The sequence below is a fragment of the Neodiprion fabricii genome, chromosome 4, assembly GCF_021155785.1.
Source record: "Neodiprion fabricii isolate iyNeoFabr1 chromosome 4, iyNeoFabr1.1, whole genome shotgun sequence".
Lineage (NCBI taxonomy): Eukaryota > Metazoa > Arthropoda > Insecta > Hymenoptera > Diprionidae > Neodiprion > Neodiprion fabricii.
In genome coordinates, this window is record NC_060242.1 from 315,972 (window position 1) to 332,279 (window position 16,308).

General features: G+C 38.8%; 3 protein-coding genes across 10 annotated transcripts; 2 read left to right on the forward strand and 1 right to left on the reverse strand.

The window, feature by feature from the left end:
- The first annotated feature begins 62 nt into the window (after nucleotides 1-62).
- LOC124179387 (CAAX prenyl protease 2) lies at nucleotides 63-2,174 on the forward strand. 2 transcript variants are annotated; one of them, XM_046563695.1, is made up of 6 exons: nucleotides 63-193; nucleotides 879-984; nucleotides 1,054-1,192; nucleotides 1,276-1,512; nucleotides 1,637-1,699; nucleotides 1,805-2,174. In XM_046563695.1, the coding sequence occupies exons 1-6, from the start codon at nucleotides 78-80 to the stop codon at nucleotides 2,017-2,019; spliced, it is 876 nt and encodes a 291-aa protein (XP_046419651.1). In that variant the 5' UTR covers nucleotides 63-77; the 3' UTR covers nucleotides 2,020-2,174. The 2 variants fall into 2 exon arrangements, with proteins under 2 accessions (XP_046419651.1, XP_046419652.1); XM_046563696.1 differs by having other exon boundaries at nucleotides 157-265.
- LOC124179381 (BTB/POZ domain-containing protein KCTD3) lies at nucleotides 2,175-10,065 on the reverse strand. Of its 4 annotated transcripts, XM_046563685.1 has the most exons (11): nucleotides 9,857-10,065; nucleotides 9,266-9,579; nucleotides 8,497-8,658; nucleotides 8,200-8,400; nucleotides 7,608-8,087; nucleotides 7,398-7,514; nucleotides 6,145-6,165; nucleotides 5,344-5,483; nucleotides 5,066-5,252; nucleotides 4,706-4,984; nucleotides 2,175-4,550 (listed from the first exon to the last, which is right to left on the reverse strand). In XM_046563685.1, the coding sequence occupies exons 1-11, from the start codon at nucleotides 9,916-9,918 to the stop codon at nucleotides 4,342-4,344; spliced, it is 2,172 nt and encodes a 723-aa protein (XP_046419641.1). In that variant the 5' UTR covers nucleotides 9,919-10,065; the 3' UTR covers nucleotides 2,175-4,341. The 4 variants fall into 4 exon arrangements, with proteins under 4 accessions (XP_046419641.1, XP_046419644.1, XP_046419643.1 ...); XM_046563688.1 differs by lacking the exon at nucleotides 6,145-6,165; XM_046563687.1 differs by lacking the exon at nucleotides 6,145-6,165 and having other exon boundaries at nucleotides 5,344-5,504.
- Nucleotides 10,066-10,532: 467 nt separating this feature from the next.
- Nucleotides 10,533-15,850, forward strand: LOC124179375 (zinc finger protein 225-like). Of its 4 annotated transcripts, none has more exons than XM_046563669.1 (6): nucleotides 10,533-10,835; nucleotides 10,936-11,120; nucleotides 11,166-11,380; nucleotides 11,666-11,743; nucleotides 11,833-11,963; nucleotides 12,235-15,850. In XM_046563669.1, the coding sequence occupies exons 3-6, from the start codon at nucleotides 11,197-11,199 to the stop codon at nucleotides 15,229-15,231; spliced, it is 3,390 nt and encodes a 1,129-aa protein (XP_046419625.1). In that variant the 5' UTR covers nucleotides 10,533-10,835; nucleotides 10,936-11,120; nucleotides 11,166-11,196; the 3' UTR covers nucleotides 15,232-15,850. The 4 variants fall into 4 exon arrangements, with proteins under 4 accessions (XP_046419625.1, XP_046419626.1, XP_046419624.1 ...); XM_046563670.1 differs by having other exon boundaries at nucleotides 10,533-10,785; XM_046563668.1 differs by lacking the exon at nucleotides 10,533-10,835 and having other exon boundaries at nucleotides 10,869-11,120.
- The last annotated feature ends 458 nt before the right edge of the window (nucleotides 15,851-16,308 follow it).

The window sequence follows — 16,308 nt, forward strand, 5'->3', positions numbered from 1 at the left end:
GGACGACTACTGCGCGACTGCCAATCGGATACGATTTTATCCGCTATAGCGTGTCACGTGATTCAACGAACGTCAGTATGGTGGAGACCGAGGAAAATACAGATTTTTCTCGCACCACCGCGATTTTGTCATGTTTCACGTTATCTGTCGTCTACGTAGCCAGTCTCTACATATGGAATTCGCCGTACCATAGGTAAAATTAATTCGCGAGCCTACCCGTAGCTGCGTATATCATCGTTACGCCCTCGCGCTTCAGCCGCACGATGTATGTACATACATAGAACTAGCCCTTTAACAACGGACCACGAAGAAAATGTATAACTGTTTCGTGTCCCAGAGAGCCGCCGGATTCTTGCTCGGGCCCCCGTCTCACTCGTCTGTCGGTGCACAAATTTTCACGATCAACTATGAGTAAATTTTCATGGCCGATGAAAGCCTCGTTTGGCTTTTGTCGCGTCGACTTTCATTTACTCGTTCCCCTACAACATTCGTTTTACTTTTAACGACACTCCGCGTCGTTCAATCGTCATAATCACAGCACGCACGCGACACGCACACGGTACGAATGCGGGAATCGACGCGCGTACTGCTAAACTCGTCCAAATCAGGTTGCACCCACTAGCCCTTGGAAAGCCAGCCAGCCTCCCCCCTCCCCCGGAAGCCTCTACACATCGCACACTGTTGTTTAATTTTCATTCAACAAGAGTCAAAGAAATCGACGAAAAACTCCCCCCCTCCCACATTGTCGCATCGGCGCTCCGCGTTTCTTCCCGATAATTCGAACTTCGATTTCCCGACGGGCGCTGAAAAATTGATCTCAAACTTATGGGGAGGAACTATAGAGGAAATGGAGATGAACTATAATCTATTTTTTACAGAGAGCATAATGAGACGATTAAAAAAAGATTTCTCAGCGCCTTTATCATGATGTTTGTGTCCCCGTTATTCGTATACTTTGGAATAAGCAGATCCATGTTACAAAAGGTACGTTATTTCGTTTCATTGGCACTGTTTTTGAGCAACATCACATGTAAATAATTAAACAAACTTCAGACTACCATTTGGGAACTGCTGGGCATAAAATTGGTCGGTTTATTTCAAGCGGCTGTTTTACCGCTCCTTTTAACCATGATATTGTTCTTGGGGCCACTGAGTGTCCAGGCACTGAATGGACCATGGAAATTATACGCCGGTGAGTTTGGGTACGTTAAATATAAAATTTTCATATGTTAACGAACAATTGATTCAACTTTGTTTTCAATTTCACCTTTGCAGCACCCATGCACTCTACAAAAAATATTAGATCGCTCATATGGTGGCGGAACCGAATTGTCGCTCCTTTATCCGAGGAATGGACTTTCAGAGCCTGTATGCTGCCGCTACTTCTAGAGTGTTATAAACCTACTACCGCTATTTTCATATGCCCATTGTTCTTTGGCGTTGCACATTTTCATCACGTTATTGAAATGATCAGGGCGGGTGTAAAATTTCAAGATGCTCTTAAGTTATGCAGTGAGTATTTCGGTACATCATTTGAACTAGAAATGCTAGTGTAAGTTTTGTATTTCATCGCACAGTTGAAATAATTTGTTACCTTATAATGTTTCAATTTTCAACACATTTTTTTGTTTTGTAGGTTTTCAATTCGTTTACACAACACTGTTTGGTGCCTACGCAGCATTTCTATTTGCTAAAACTGGTTAGTAATAAACATTCCTCTCGCACCGCAAGCAAATACATATTGTACATTAATTTTATACGCTCAACTGCACTCTTCAATCTTTTTCCTGAACATTTTTCACAGGTCATTACATAGCACCATTTACAGCCCACGCATTTTGCAACCACATGGGATTTCCAGATCTCACCGAAGTTTTGGCTTGCAAGGATCCAGCGAGAAGAAAAATATTGCTCAGCTTATTTTTTGCCGGAGTAATCGGGTGGTGTTCTTTGTTGACACCTATGACAAATCCTGCTTGGTTCAGCAACAAATTGTTCTGGCATATTGATCCACTTTGAAGTAGTTAGTGCATAATAAAATCACTGTATTACATGAATTACGTACACTGATCTAATCAACTTTTTTCGTTTGCTCTTATCTTTTTTTCTTTTTACAACAAATTTCAACGTTATTTCATAACAAATTTTCTTCAACGTACACATCAATAAACTGATGAAATCTTCAATGTCTTCCATATCACTTTATAATACTATAAACACAGTATTTAGACGTACAATTTGACATATAGTTCAAAATCCTTATAGGACCTGCGAGTTTATATTGTTCCTGCAGAAGGCACATGCGGCGAATAATACGAGAATGTTTTCTAGAATAACAGTTTGCAAGTTAAATCTCATCGTGTATAGAAAAATATATCACCACAGTGCCTGTAAATGATTCAGTTATTTATACACAAACATGGAAGAGATTTTCTCCTTCCAGTCCCAAGCATCGTTATACACAGGTACATCCATAATTCGATCGTGTAAAATAAAAGTAAGTTGAACAGCTGATGTGATAACAGGGATTTCATTACACCGCTTATGTCACTGTTTTAATCAAGCAAACAGTGGAAGTCCTGTGATAATTGATCGCATTTTAACCAGGCTTATTCACTCGTTATTGTTATCAGTGCAGAATAAAATTTACTTCAGGCGAATGTTCGCAGATATGAATTATTGATAAATACTTATAGAATGGTTCGTATACCCTTGTCTTGGAAAACGGGTGTAGGAGTACATAGGTGTTTAAATAGACTAAATAATTGTGAAGTGGCATTGACATTTTCAAACAAATCTAGATAATGTTGGTGCAAAAGGTATGACTATTTTTTAATGTACCTAATATAAATGTTGATAAATAATAAATAAACGTTTTTAAATAAATTCAATATATTTATGCTCTGTTTGAACCCAGAAAATTTTCAGTAGTAGAAAACTGCATTTAATTTATTTAGATCACAGAGAAGATAATTACAACAGCATTATTATATAATATTCTATTGTTATTATACATTTACTCAGAGTCGCGGAGTTAAAAATGCCTCAAGCATCGGCAATAAATACAACGCATTGTCCTGAAGTGGAGTTTCAACTAAACCTAGAAATTATTTGAAAACTAAATGCAATAAAGACCGTTATTCGTTGCTACCACGTTGTACGTACGTATGATTACACAAGGAATTTCTAGCTGCGCAATTCTACCTATACCATACATGTCTTTGAGATAAATATAACAAAAATATATCAGTATAACTATTTATCAAAACTTTATACATTTGATGCCATTTTAATGGTTTGTTACAATGAGAACATCATCCTCCGTTCATAATTGGTATGAAAATCATCCAGAAGTTCATTTATCAAGCAAACGTCAAGACCTTCAACTATATATTGTAGAAAAAAAAAACATTGTATGAATATTTGTACCTTTGACTTGAAAAATAGTACAAACGCTACGCGCCAATAAAGTACATGCAACCAACTGAAAAATAACTCAGCATTACCATCATTTTTTAATTGCATCGAAGACCAAGAAAATTAGGCTATAATATTATTCCATAGCGAATCATAAGATATTCATTATCTTTGTCCTATCAACATAAATTATTTAAAATATACCATGAATGCATAGTGACCCATTGGTGTGATGAGGACGTTCTTATACACATGGGGTCATTTATTGATTCCTGAACGCTGACCCTTTAGTAAGAGAGACGGCTACTTATGCGGATACCACATAAAATGACTATCTCTGACGCTCTTGCGTTCAGCAACGATTCAGTAACGAAATGCAACATATTGAGTCTAGTGCTAATTTTTAATTACTTTCCTCTGGATTTCATTATTAGAAAAGATATTGCACTTCACTTCGAGAAGTTACACACGAGTTACTCGCGGCTGTAATTACCAACGACGGCGGAGCGGTACGCCATATGACGGGTAATTTGGGAGGGGGGATTCTTTAATTTTTGAAAGACTAGTTCAGATTCGGGCGCGTAATTTAAAAATTATAATAATAATGATAATAAGTTAAAGATCAACTATAATTCGAGTGTAACTTCACATCGATAAACGTATAGATGCTGTAGGAACTTCAAATAAAGTTGAAGATAAGGTCAACTAATTGTTAATAAACGAAATATTAAATTACGAATCATATAGATTGAGTAACAGTGATGATAGAAAGACGATCAAGTGCAAACAGAAAACTTGCTCCAGATAAAAAAAAACCAGCTGGCCAAAGTTTGCGTTTCAACTCAAATACAACTCTCTATTCAATGATTAAGTTTGACTGGCAAATATTTTCACCATCCCTGGTGTTATTTCTGATATTTGCATTCACGTAAGCTGACTGGAACCATTGGGAGGTTCCAGATGTTGAGATTGATTTAAAAATAGTACATTGCTTGCCTTAATTCGAGTTCCAGCTGATATTAGCGACGGAGAAGGACTGATGCACGGAGTCGAGCAGTGGCTGTTGCTCAAATCACATTGGTCCAGTAATTTCCATAATTCTTCCGGTGTCGGGCCGCCGTTAACTTTTTTCACTGAAATATTATATTTCAATGAGACGCTGCGAGTCTCCATAGTGACAGTATCAAGAAAATCTGACTTATCTAATGTATAAACCTTTGCACAGCATATTTGAAACCGCACGATTATATAGAATAAAGTTAAAGAATAAAAGTAAAAATAACTTTACCCTGGTCAATTTTAGAACACAAATCTAAGGCAGTAGTTAGGTCCCACATCTGGATGGCTCCATTAGAATGACCGGTGAAAATGAACCGCCTAGGTCTAGATCCCATGCGACTGGATCCTTCGCACTCGTGGACACAGAATGAACTTATAACGCTACCATCTACCGATTCAATCACACAAACTCTATTGCCATTGGAAGCGAGTCTCACAAACAGTTGATCTGTTTCCGGCACAACTTTTTGCACAAATACTTGTTCGTCGTCCTGTTCACCAAACGGACCTACAAAATGTACATGATTTGAATAGTGAACTGACTCTGTAGGTATCCGTAAAAAAAAATGTACTTTGATTAGTTACGTACCAAAATCGTTGCCAGCGTTGTAACTAACGCACGGTTCAACAGCGTCGAGTGAAACTATCTTAAAACTAGCTTCCGGAGTGGACCCTGGCTGTGTGGATATCATACCTCGAAATCTTGTTACTGCCCAACTTCTAACGTGATTGTATTCAGAGCATACAGATACCAGGAACTTTTCTGACAGTGTAACCTGCAATGAAGAATTAGCAGAATTGAATATGGAAAATTAGGTAATCTTAGTTCCAAGGCGGCATACTGTTAGTTTTCTTGAATTTGAATACCTTAGTAACGCTACTCTGATGGACAGTGAATGTTTGGAAGAGTTGAGGTCCGTGACCGACAGTCTCAGGATGCTGTACGATAACGCGTACGCTCCCCGATTTTGTACCGTAAGCAATTTCAATCCAATTCCCACACAGACCTGTGAGAAGGTATAGGAAATCTTCTGGTAATAATATATCATTAGTAAAGCGTATCAGTTGTTTCTAAAATCGAAATTATTTACTTGATCAAATTTTCGAAATTATATTATACATGAAAATTCATTATACAAATTTGATTTGCAGTGTGTTCAATACAAAAAAGTATAGATGATTGAGAAGAAATTAATGGGGGCCTAGGTACTAGCTCACGATAAATATGCATATTATCATACAGCGATGAACGACAGATACGGGGTACAAGCTGACACGCAAACATTAATGAATTTATCATAAAAATGCGGTGCCTGCATTAAAAAAAAAAAAAAAAAAAAAAGAGAAACTCGCGTGCACACTGATATTTGTAAGTGTAAATCCTTTCATTTAGTTTGCAACGACAGCTGCAATGTATTGCACAATCAATAAGGAAGCGAAAAAAACCATGCGTGAGTCCATAGTTGGTCAATAATTGTAAACTACGTTATGGTGAAGCTGTGAGATAGTAATTAAACATATGATAAAAAAATCTTTCTGCAAAATGAGTGAAAGCCGGAGTGTAGATAATTTTTTTTATGGCGATTCAATAATTTTCTTAAGAAACAATGTATATTACAGGTACAAATAAATCTGTGTAAAAGCGAATATACTTTTGATTTTTGTTACCTTCCCTCCCCCTCTCAGATGCTGGCATGTAACATAAGGCTATGAATAGGGAGAGCAAGCAGGCTACTATAATGATGAAAAAAACCAATAGCCAAACAGATGTAAAGAACATGAGAATGGACACACTCCGTAAAGACCTTGTGATGATGGGATTGATATGGCACAATATCGTACAACTGGACAAGCACATTGAATACCAACTTTTATGGAAAGATTTATATTTCAGATATAATATCTATGTTGAAGTTAAACCCAGAAAATTATTTGAAAGACAATGAGGATTCTCTCCAAGATGGTGTACTCTACGATGATGCGGAGACGATTCTCTGAATAGCGATGTAGAAAAATAAAAAAAAAAAAAATAAATCCTTGAGAGGGAGGGAAAGCTACGCCTTAGGGTAACATTAACGGTGCAGTAACACTCGGTCGTCTCTGAAGATGTATGCGTAATGTCCATGCTTTTCAATAATACGATTTTTGTATTTGTATACCCAACGCTTGTAATTCCTGAACACCCATATCATATACTTGCCTTGTGCTATGAATCCAGTTGTACGGTATGAAAATATGAAGGAAACAATGTAATATGTAATATTTCTATAGAGAATCTTGCAAATGCTCGAATAATAATAGTAATGATAAAGGTATTTTGGGAGAGCGCAAGGCAAATCATAAGATTAATCTTTGGGACTTTGTTATAATACACTTATAGCAATGTGATTTCTTATACACACTATCAAGCGTGAATACATGTTGCAATTGGTTAGTATAATGACGTCGATATTCTGATACGTATAATGGGATGATACTGACGATTCTCATGAACATAGAGATAACATGACCAAACACGATGATGGTGAAATTATGATTATCAACGAAAAATATGCGAACGTCAAAACTAAAGACTAAACTTTATACGACGTACAGTCACTGGCCATAAAATTCGAAGCTACTATTGTATTCATGTATAGAACAATGCATCAATTATTCGGCCCGTCATTTTCTGCACTCGCTCACTCAAGGTTTACAGCACTATCTTACGTATTTAAGCAGAATTCTCGATCACTGTATTCAATCTCTAATTAGGGTGAACAACATGCTTAACCTTAATTGGATTAAGTATAGCGCACTGGATCATCGTTGAAATAAGTATCAACACGTCATGTCAGTTGCGGCAAATGAGACACAGTGAGTACAGCACATGATTGCTTAATTCTACAAAATAAATCAACTGACATGTTGATAAAACTTACTGGTCTTTGGTGTAAGATAAACAGAAATAGCAGTGATCGGATCATGACTGGGATCACGGTAGAGCTCAGTGACCAATAAATCATTGTCCTTCATTCTGAGTGGAAATTTCTGCATATCTAGAACATTAATAGATAAATATGAGTCGTGAGTCTCATAAACACAAGACTAGCATTGTAAAACTGGGCTGAGAACTAAGAGTGAGAACCTACCAATATAATAAATGGATCCATTGTTGCATCCGAGCAACAGAAATGAACCAGCTGTATCAAAAGACGATATCGGAACAACATCTTGTATTTGCCAGTGGTGGGTCATGGCATGCCACACTCCAATTTTCCCAGTCGAAGAAAGGGCAACCAACTGGCTACCAATGAAAAATAGATATTCAACACGAACGTTCAGATTGAATGTTCCGATATTTGTCTTTATCCCTTCCTCCGACACGCTCCACAGTCGAACTTGACTTCCGTATGAAATTGCGACCATTTTACCATCTGTGCCGCTACCCATTTTAGCATTTATTGCTACTCGTTCAATTATTGATTCGATATGAGGACTTGTGAATGCATGCTGCCAACCGGACGAATCTTTTAAACGGTAGCAAGTTATAAAGTGTGCGTAAGCAATGACTATCCAGTTGTGGTGGGCCTTTATAATTTGCACCCTCAACGGATCGACCCATGCTGAAACTTGAAGTAATTTATCATTAGATATTTTGCAGTTCTTTGTGTTTTCACTGCTGTGACTGTCCTTTTGTTCCCATAGCTACGAAAAATTGCTTAAATCCGATAGTAAACTTACCTTGCTGACCACCAAACACTAGACCAACGTCATTTCTGAATATCTTGTTCAGATCCGCTGAACCATTTCTAACATGCCTCAAATCTAGGGACGGAGTGCGTGTATGGGGTAATCCTCGCTGTGAGACTCGGTAATCGAGAGAAGAATTACGTACATGAGTTGGAAGAGAAGCTCGTTGACTTTGTTGACTTCCATTATTCACTGTGGATCGTAGAAGATTAGATGAGTCTTTATTAAATACTCAAAATGTAGGAAAAATCTAGCGATGGAAGTTTTTCAGTAGTTTCAGCAGTTTACCATTACTATTACTGGTACTAGAAGAACACGATGTGACGATAATCGATTGCTGGTTATTAGGAATCTCGACTCTGGAAATCATCGGGACGCCGCCTGTTCTGCCATGTACAGAAACATCATTGGCCGGTGTTATTGCTGTGGCTGGTTCTTGCAGAGGGATATCTGTGGGAATAAAAAATTTATTTGATCAGTCGAAGCTATTATTCGCAGTATTAATCCCTCTAGTGAACATCATATTTCGTCAAAATACATGTGCGGCTAGGGCAAATTCGCACTACGATGCACCCGGAAGGTTGAAGATTGAAAGTAGAAAAAAAAAAATCAAGTTAGTTTCGTTTCCTTAGCTTTCCGATTAAACTGTCAATTGTCTTTAGTTTATGACCAAAAAAAAAAAAAAAGAAGACGCTCAAGATTGAATTATTCAAATATTTACAAGACAATGAAACAACTATTGCTTAATGTGTAAATTTCGCTGATATACTGTGGAGAAAATACTACGAAAATTTTTTGTACTGCGCAGTCAAACCTGACGAGATACACCTGTAGCTCTCACTTTTAGTTTGATATATCAAATAAGTAGATGAAATAAACGCCGATGACAGATTGGAAACAAACATCGATATTAGCAACGCATCTCAGGTAAAAAAGGACAAACAAATGGAAACTTTTCAACTTCAATAAAGGCAGGAACAAAAGAGAAAGGATAACATAGCTAACACTACCTAATATTCACAACAAATTCACAATGATGAAATATACTTGAACTTACTCGGTGGCGGCAAGTAGCCATAAAATAAAACGTCACCGCACGATGATTGGGATAAATCTTCACAGAGCATTAATCGCTTGACCAAGGGCGCAATGCCGTAATATTCAGCCTCGTGCCTAAGAGCACGAAGATCTGCATTTTTCAGATCGATATCCCTTGTTCTCAGGTAACTCAAAATGACTGAAAATATTTTTGGATCTCTGTCTATAAACAGCGCTCCAGTCTCATCTCGTAAGCTGGAAATTCGGCCACTCAGAAGTGCCGTGAAAAATGAGTCGGGGACCCAGGACAACGTTTGGCGAGACGTGGAGAACCTGAAAATTTGAGCACTTGAGTGACAAGTGTGAGTGAAATTGAAGGCACATGGTTGGTAGTTCGAATTGAGCCGAAGCCAATTAAATAATAAGCGCTGAATAATTGATAATACGCGTGTGTCACCATAGCGTAAATTTATTTATTCGAAAACACTGATGAAAACAAAAAACAGTAAGAGGAGAGGAAGAGGGGGGAAAACAGAGAGAGAGAGAGAGAGAGAGAGAGAGAGACAAAGGGGTATTTTCTGAGTATGATTTGCTGAATTTATAACCGTACCTCGTTCCTCCAACATTAAGATGAACAATATCTCCACAGTTTATTGCATGCGATACCGCCATAATTATTTCACACTTGTATTAATAATTTTTTATGTTGGGATATTATTTTGACAGCTGATCGGGGGAGGAAGCGGCCGCGCAACCGCAGACTTGCAACCAAACCCAAACCGCCGATGATGCAGTCCAATGCAGTCATCTCTGTCACTACTGGACCTATATTATCAAGAAGAGTAGAGAGAGACTCACCTTTACGTACCGATCGCTTGGCGACTTGAGTTGCGCGTGCACGTGTTACGTATGTACCAGCCAATAACTACGATGGCTGCCACTCCGCGCCCTACTTTACCAACATGCAGTTACCATAAAAAAGTCGTACGCACTCTTACCATATTTCCAACTACATAAACGAAAGGAAGGATCTATTATTATTTACGGCTAAACTAATTCTCGCGAAACGTGAGTCTCGAGTGTTTGGCTAAATTTGGCGCAACGACTCGTCACGTCGGGTGTTGGTGGTGATCTGATCCAGCAGGTTGACAAACTGATCGCTCGCGCTCCGGTTTTTGGGTCCGTTGCTTCAATCGCTGGTGGCGCCCTCTTCGCGCGAAACAGATTTTTCGCGCGCTTATCACAAATTGATAGTGTATGAAGCAGTATGTAGTACATACCCGCGGCTTCGTATGCGAGTACTTGAATGACACGGGCTTCTTGCTTTTATTCAGAACTGCCCGTTGCACAATGTGTTCGCTTCGAGCCACCCTGATCGACAATTAAGTACCCGTTTTGAAGACCGTTTTCGTACAATGGTGTTAACAGCAGTCGCAATATCGACTGAACAGTTTGGCAAAAACCAACGGCTCTAATCTTCTTGGCTGCCGGCTAGTTCGGAATGTATCCTGCAACCCCTGCAACCCTATAACCATAGAGGTTAGAAGTTTTTTACCCGCCGAGTAGCCGGTCACGAAATTTGCCCAGCGGTAACCGTCTTCGATCAACAGTTTGCGTAAACCATAGACTTGCGTAAACACAAATAACAACACTTTGGGATTTAACATTAACCTCAAATTTTACGGATAGGTCATCATCGGTAATTGGACGATGCGATTGTGTATTTTGTCAAATACGGCAACGATAACGTGGCCGGATAAACCGCTGCCAAAAATAACCAGCCCCGTCTTCGCAACCGAATACGGATCTCAGTGGCTTAATCAAGTTAGATGGGGAAAATTTGACCGATTGTGAATGGAACAAAACCAAATTTTCGTTATAAGTTTGAACGCGTTCTGTACCACTGACAGCAATTCGAAATTAAATATACCCTAATACGTGGAAACGCAAATGTCGAACATGAGGACTTTCATTATAAAAGTAAATGAGACTGATCACGTGACGCTGGGCGATAATGAAGAGTTTAAAGATTTGACGAAAAAATTGGACGATAATGATATCCACTTCGATGTGACGTCTATTGAGGAAAAACTGCTGACTGAAGATTCAGTTGTTGCCGACAACCAAAACATAGGTAAACCTTAAAATGAACTTCGATTCAGGATTGCAATTATAGTTACGCGTAAAAGATTTGAAAACAAGCGAACTCAATTTCCGATACATCAACAAAACTTTCGAGGCTTGCCTTTCAAACAATCATCTTATGCTTGTAATCCGTACTGGTATAGCGGGATAAATGTTATGTGACATACAATTAATAAACTCATTCATATCAGTGAACAACAACGCTAGAGATACTTTCAGAGATTAGGCAGCGTTACTGATATCGAATCTATGGTATTTCGTTAAATAATTATAGATAACAAAGAGGTCGAGGATGAGACTGTCGAATTTGTACTGCCAGATTTACCAGAATCCGCAGCTTCGATTAGCAAAGGTATTGTGCTCTGTTCTTTATCATTATTATTCCGTATTTCATTAACTAATCCGTATGCTGTAACCTGATAAAGTTTGATATTCTTACAGATTCCAATGCTCAGCCTATTTGTAATGGATTGCTGTGCCGTTTGTGTGGTATTAAAACTGAGGACCCAATTCCAATTTTCAGCAAATTTCAAGACATAAGCCAGAAAATCAGTAACCTAATTCTCGTCTCTGTGCGTTGGAAAGTTATTTCAATAATTACTTTTGCCAAGATTATAAGATACAAAAAATTATATCAATACCGGGTGGAATCTGGCAATTTTGAAATGATTTGGCTTAGCGGCTGAAGTATATTCCATCAGTCAGATATGGATATCTACAAAAATAGCAGTACATACCTAGAATGTAGCTTTGGTCGCCTAACTGATGACATTGTGGTGGCAAGATTTACGGATCCTCCCGGTATAAGATGTGAATGACTAAAAATACTTTGTACTCTTGCAGATTACACGTGACGACCAGTTATCCAAGCACATTTGTACAGCATGCAATGAGAAATTGGAAGCCATTAATGAATTCATATCCGTCTGCAAAGAAACTGAAAAGAAATTATGCAGTATAACAAAATCGAGAAGCTTACTAAGGGTGAAGCTAAAACGTAAAGCTGATGGAAACAGGGAAAACACTATAATAGTTCAAGATGATATTGCAATTTATAAATGTCCGAACTGTAAAGTCGATCTGAGGATAACGAGGACTGATGAAGCTCAGAATTGTTATAATGGGCCACAGGCTTCCCTTATCGCAACTGATGCATCTACGTCTCCTAATTCCTTTGTAAAAACTATTAAGAACAAAGCTCATACTTCACGAAGTTGTAGTGCCAAGAAAAGAGTTGGCACGAGATTAGGAAAAGCATCGGGGAAATCTGCGAATACAGGCATTGAAGAAAATCATATCAATGATGTTGAAGCAATTGGTGCGACTGTAAATATTTTAACGCCATTAAAATCTACCAGTAAGATAATTTGCAACGTACATCCCGAGGATGACGGTTCCAGCAATAGTATAAGCTCTAGAGAAAAAGGAAAAATGAAACTTCGAGATATCAGAAAAAGAGCGCCAGTCTGCAGTGCTGTTAACGACGTGGCAATAACGAGAAAACTAGAATCTGATGCATTAGAAAAAGCTTTGTTTTCCTCGAGTTCTGATCTCGAAGTCCCTGGTATAACTGGAGAATTTGTAGAGCTTGATGCTCTGGAAGACAGCAGCAATGAGATTATGAGAAAACGCGCGAAATTTAAATGCGAAGCATGCGAAGCGGAATATTATTCCTATGAGAGGTACTTGTTCCATGTAGAAAGACACGGCACCAAAAATTTTTGTGAATTCGTATGCAACGTTTGTAAGAAAGAATTTTTAACAGAAGATGATCTGTGGGAACATCATCGATATCATCACTCCAATAATTCTGAAGGTGGTGAAACTGTGTCTGAAAACGTAAACGCTTTACAGCCAGAGAATAATCAACGATGTACAAAGTCAACTTGCGAAGAATGCGGAGCACGTTTCGTGCTTCGCGAACGTTACGAGTTTCACATGGAGAGACATAAATTGGGCAATATCAAGATATTTTCTTGCATGATTTGCGGTAAGCAATTCAAGAGTGAAAACATTCTTTGGGATCATTATCAGTATCAGCATAAATCTGGAGAACGCATCGCTTGCATGACTTGCAACAAGACATTTGTGAAACGAGCTAATTTGAATTATCATTTAAAAACATTCGGACATAAAGGAGGAAAACGTGTGACCAGCCAGGACCAAATTCGACAGACTGAGGCCGACGGTGACGTTAAATTGTCAGATATCAGTAAATCTAGGCCAAAAATAACATGTTCAGACTGCGGAGCGCGTTTCGTCCTTCAGGAACGCTATGAATTTCATATGGAGAGACACAAAACGGGAAGGATGGATGTGTGCCTATGCATGGTGTGTGGGAGGGAATCTACAAACGAGAACGTGCTATGGGACCACTATCAGTACATGCACAAAAGAACAAAGCGATATGCTTGTACAACTTGCGGTAAGCTTTTCCACAAGCAGTCGTTGTTGAGCAGACACCAAGTGAAGTATGGACACAAAGGTTCGAGAGAAATAGATGTTGACACCGATGGAAACGCCCTGGCCGTTGACAGCGCTGCTTTCAAAAAAGTAATAGCAGAAGAGGTCGTTGAAATGAAGTCTGTAAATTGCGTTTTATGCGGCGAAGTCGTTTGGGGTGTAGATCCCAACTTAATAAACGATGCGGTAACTTGCGCGAGCTGCGAAGGACCCGGGCTCTCGTTGCAGGTAGATTCGGACGGAGCTAAAGTAATATCTCGGAGGCAGTATCACTGCAACATGTGCAACAAGCATTTTACAACAAAAGATAGACTGGAATACCATATAATGAGACATTCTGAGAACATGGACGAATTCATATGCAGTACTTGCGGCAAGGAGTTGAGCACGGAACAAGCACTATTCGAGCATTACTTGTTTGTTCATAAGGGAGCAAGGCCGCATGTTTGCGAGTTGTGCGGAAAGTCTTATCAGTTCAAAGCGAGGCTGAAGGAACACATGAGGAGTCACAGCGGGGAGCGACCGTTTGCCTGTGAAATCTGTGGACAGAGATGCATGACCAATAACGCGTTGAGATCTCACAAGAAGACACATATAACTGAGAAACGTTTTCCATGTCAAATATGTAAGAAAGCATTCAGAAAGAGGCAGGACTTGAACGAGCATTTGGAAAGACATTGGAAGAACGACAAGACGATGATGTTCCCCCAAGTTTTCAGCTGCACCGTCTGCTTCGAAATGTTTCCCACGTTTAGGATTCTAAAGAAACACATGAAAGAAACACACAGAGTGAAAAGTCCGGACCCTATATTAACCGATCTCCAACCTTGGTTCGAGTGCGAGGATTGTCATGAAAAATTCAAGCATCAAATGTCACTGAAGGTGCACAGAGAAAGAAAGCACGAGGGAAAAATGAGGCCAGTCTACCACTGCGACGTGTGTAACGTGACTTACAAAAATGCTCGAGTACTCTCTAACCATATCAAGAACAAGCACGAGGGTGGCAAGCGGTACAAATGCGCTCAATGCGGTAAAGAATACAACCAGTCAACGTCTCTGCACAATCACATCCTCCTTCATACCGGAGAAAAACCATTCAGCTGCGAGCACTGCGAAATGACATTCAGGACGAAAGAATCCAGAGACCACCATCAAAGGAAACACACCGGAGAACGGCCCTACAAATGTCCACGATGCGACAAATCATTTGCAACAACGACACAGCGTCGCGAACATCGCAAACGTGAGCATGACGAGGGCAATACTCATCACTGTCCAGAATGTGGGAAAGCTTGCTTTGACGAACATGGAGTAAGAAGTCATTTGAACATGCATTTTAGTGAAAAATTCAAGAATACGCAAGAAAATCAGACCTGAAAAATTGGTGCTTAGGCAACAGATAAAATATCCTTTATTAGATCATTTCAAGTATATGAATTTACGTTAATTCTCAAATTTTTATACGATATTCGTCAATCCGACTTGTTGGATTAGTTTTGTATAAATTTCGCAGTACTATAGGGGATCAAATCCAGAATACAAAGGGATTATAAGAAAAATATTAGTGCACTCTAATTCGACGTGCAGCGAATTGTACTTAATGTACATGTTACAGTTAATTTGGAATTCGACTTTCCTCGTGATAACTTAGTACTTGTAGACACAATTTTCGACAATCTTGTAAACAGTATGTATCATTGTAGTAACTAATCTGTTATCTCGCTACCTGTGGCAAGGTATTTGTAACAGTCGATATTGTTGTCAGGATGAAAATTGTCCTTGTAAATATATATGTGTATCTGTACTTTTCCAAGTAAAAATGAATGCGTCAAGTTTTTTTCTAATTCGATTTCGTCTTTGTCAGTTAAATCGTAACGAATGTATCGAATTCGAAATTCTTCCACAGATTGTCAGCTCGATGATTCGTCAATCACGTAATTATTATTCACTGGACTTTTCTATTAGGCTGCAAAATAAAGTAATTTAAAGAAATAAATTTATAGAAATTATTGTACCCTTCGATAAACAACCCAATTGATGTCTACGTGTCGTAATAACGGATACAGATCTTGTTTCAGAAACATACAATGTATTATTGTTTCTTTGATATTGTTTGATCGAATCCAATCTCAAGCTCAAAATCTAATTTAATATAATAATGAGACACATGATAAATAAACAAGGAATACACGTGTAACTGCTCGAGTACAAAATATACTCCGAGCACGATCACCCGTGTAAAATCTTCAACACTGCGTTGAGGCAGTTTCGTAGTAAAAAGCGTATCGTGCGGGTGTCACGTGTTCGTAGTATCTTCTGTCAAAATTTAAATGGTGTTTAAATGACCCGGCTTGACACGCGCTTCACACGTACAAGAGCGCGCGCTGAGATGTGACTGAAAGTGGTGGTCGCGTATTGGCGCAGCTGTGCACTGCCATCTAGAGAGGATTTGCA

Bases quoted from the DNA above. Each gene is read 5' to 3' on its own strand.
- LOC124179375 (XM_046563669.1), top strand. From the start codon at position 11,197: ATGTCGAACATGAGGACTTTCATTATAAAAGTAAATGAGACTGATCAC. The intron at 11,744-11,832 runs GTATTGTGCTCT...ATATTCTTACAG, and splicing joins CGCAGCTTCGATTAGCAAAG to ATTCCAATGCTCAGCCTATT. The intron at 11,964-12,234 runs GTGCGTTGGAAA...GTACTCTTGCAG, and splicing joins GTAACCTAATTCTCGTCTCT to ATTACACGTGACGACCAGTT.
- LOC124179387 (XM_046563695.1), top strand. From the start codon at position 78: ATGGTGGAGACCGAGGAAAATACAGATTTTTCTCGCACCACCGCGATT. The intron at 985-1,053 runs GTACGTTATTTC...AACAAACTTCAG, and splicing joins GCAGATCCATGTTACAAAAG to ACTACCATTTGGGAACTGCT. The intron at 1,700-1,804 runs GTTAGTAATAAA...CATTTTTCACAG, and splicing joins ATTTCTATTTGCTAAAACTG to GTCATTACATAGCACCATTT.
- LOC124179381 (XM_046563684.1), bottom strand. From the start codon at position 9,918: ATGGCGGTATCGCATGCAATAAACTGTGGAGATATTGTTCATCTTAAT. The intron at 8,088-8,199 runs GTAAGTTTACTA...AATTACTTCAAG, and splicing joins AGTGTTTGGTGGTCAGCAAG to TTTCAGCATGGGTCGATCCG. The intron at 5,508-7,397 runs GTAAGTTTTATC...TATTATTACCAG, and splicing joins TTATCTTACACCAAAGACCA to AAGATTTCCTATACCTTCTC.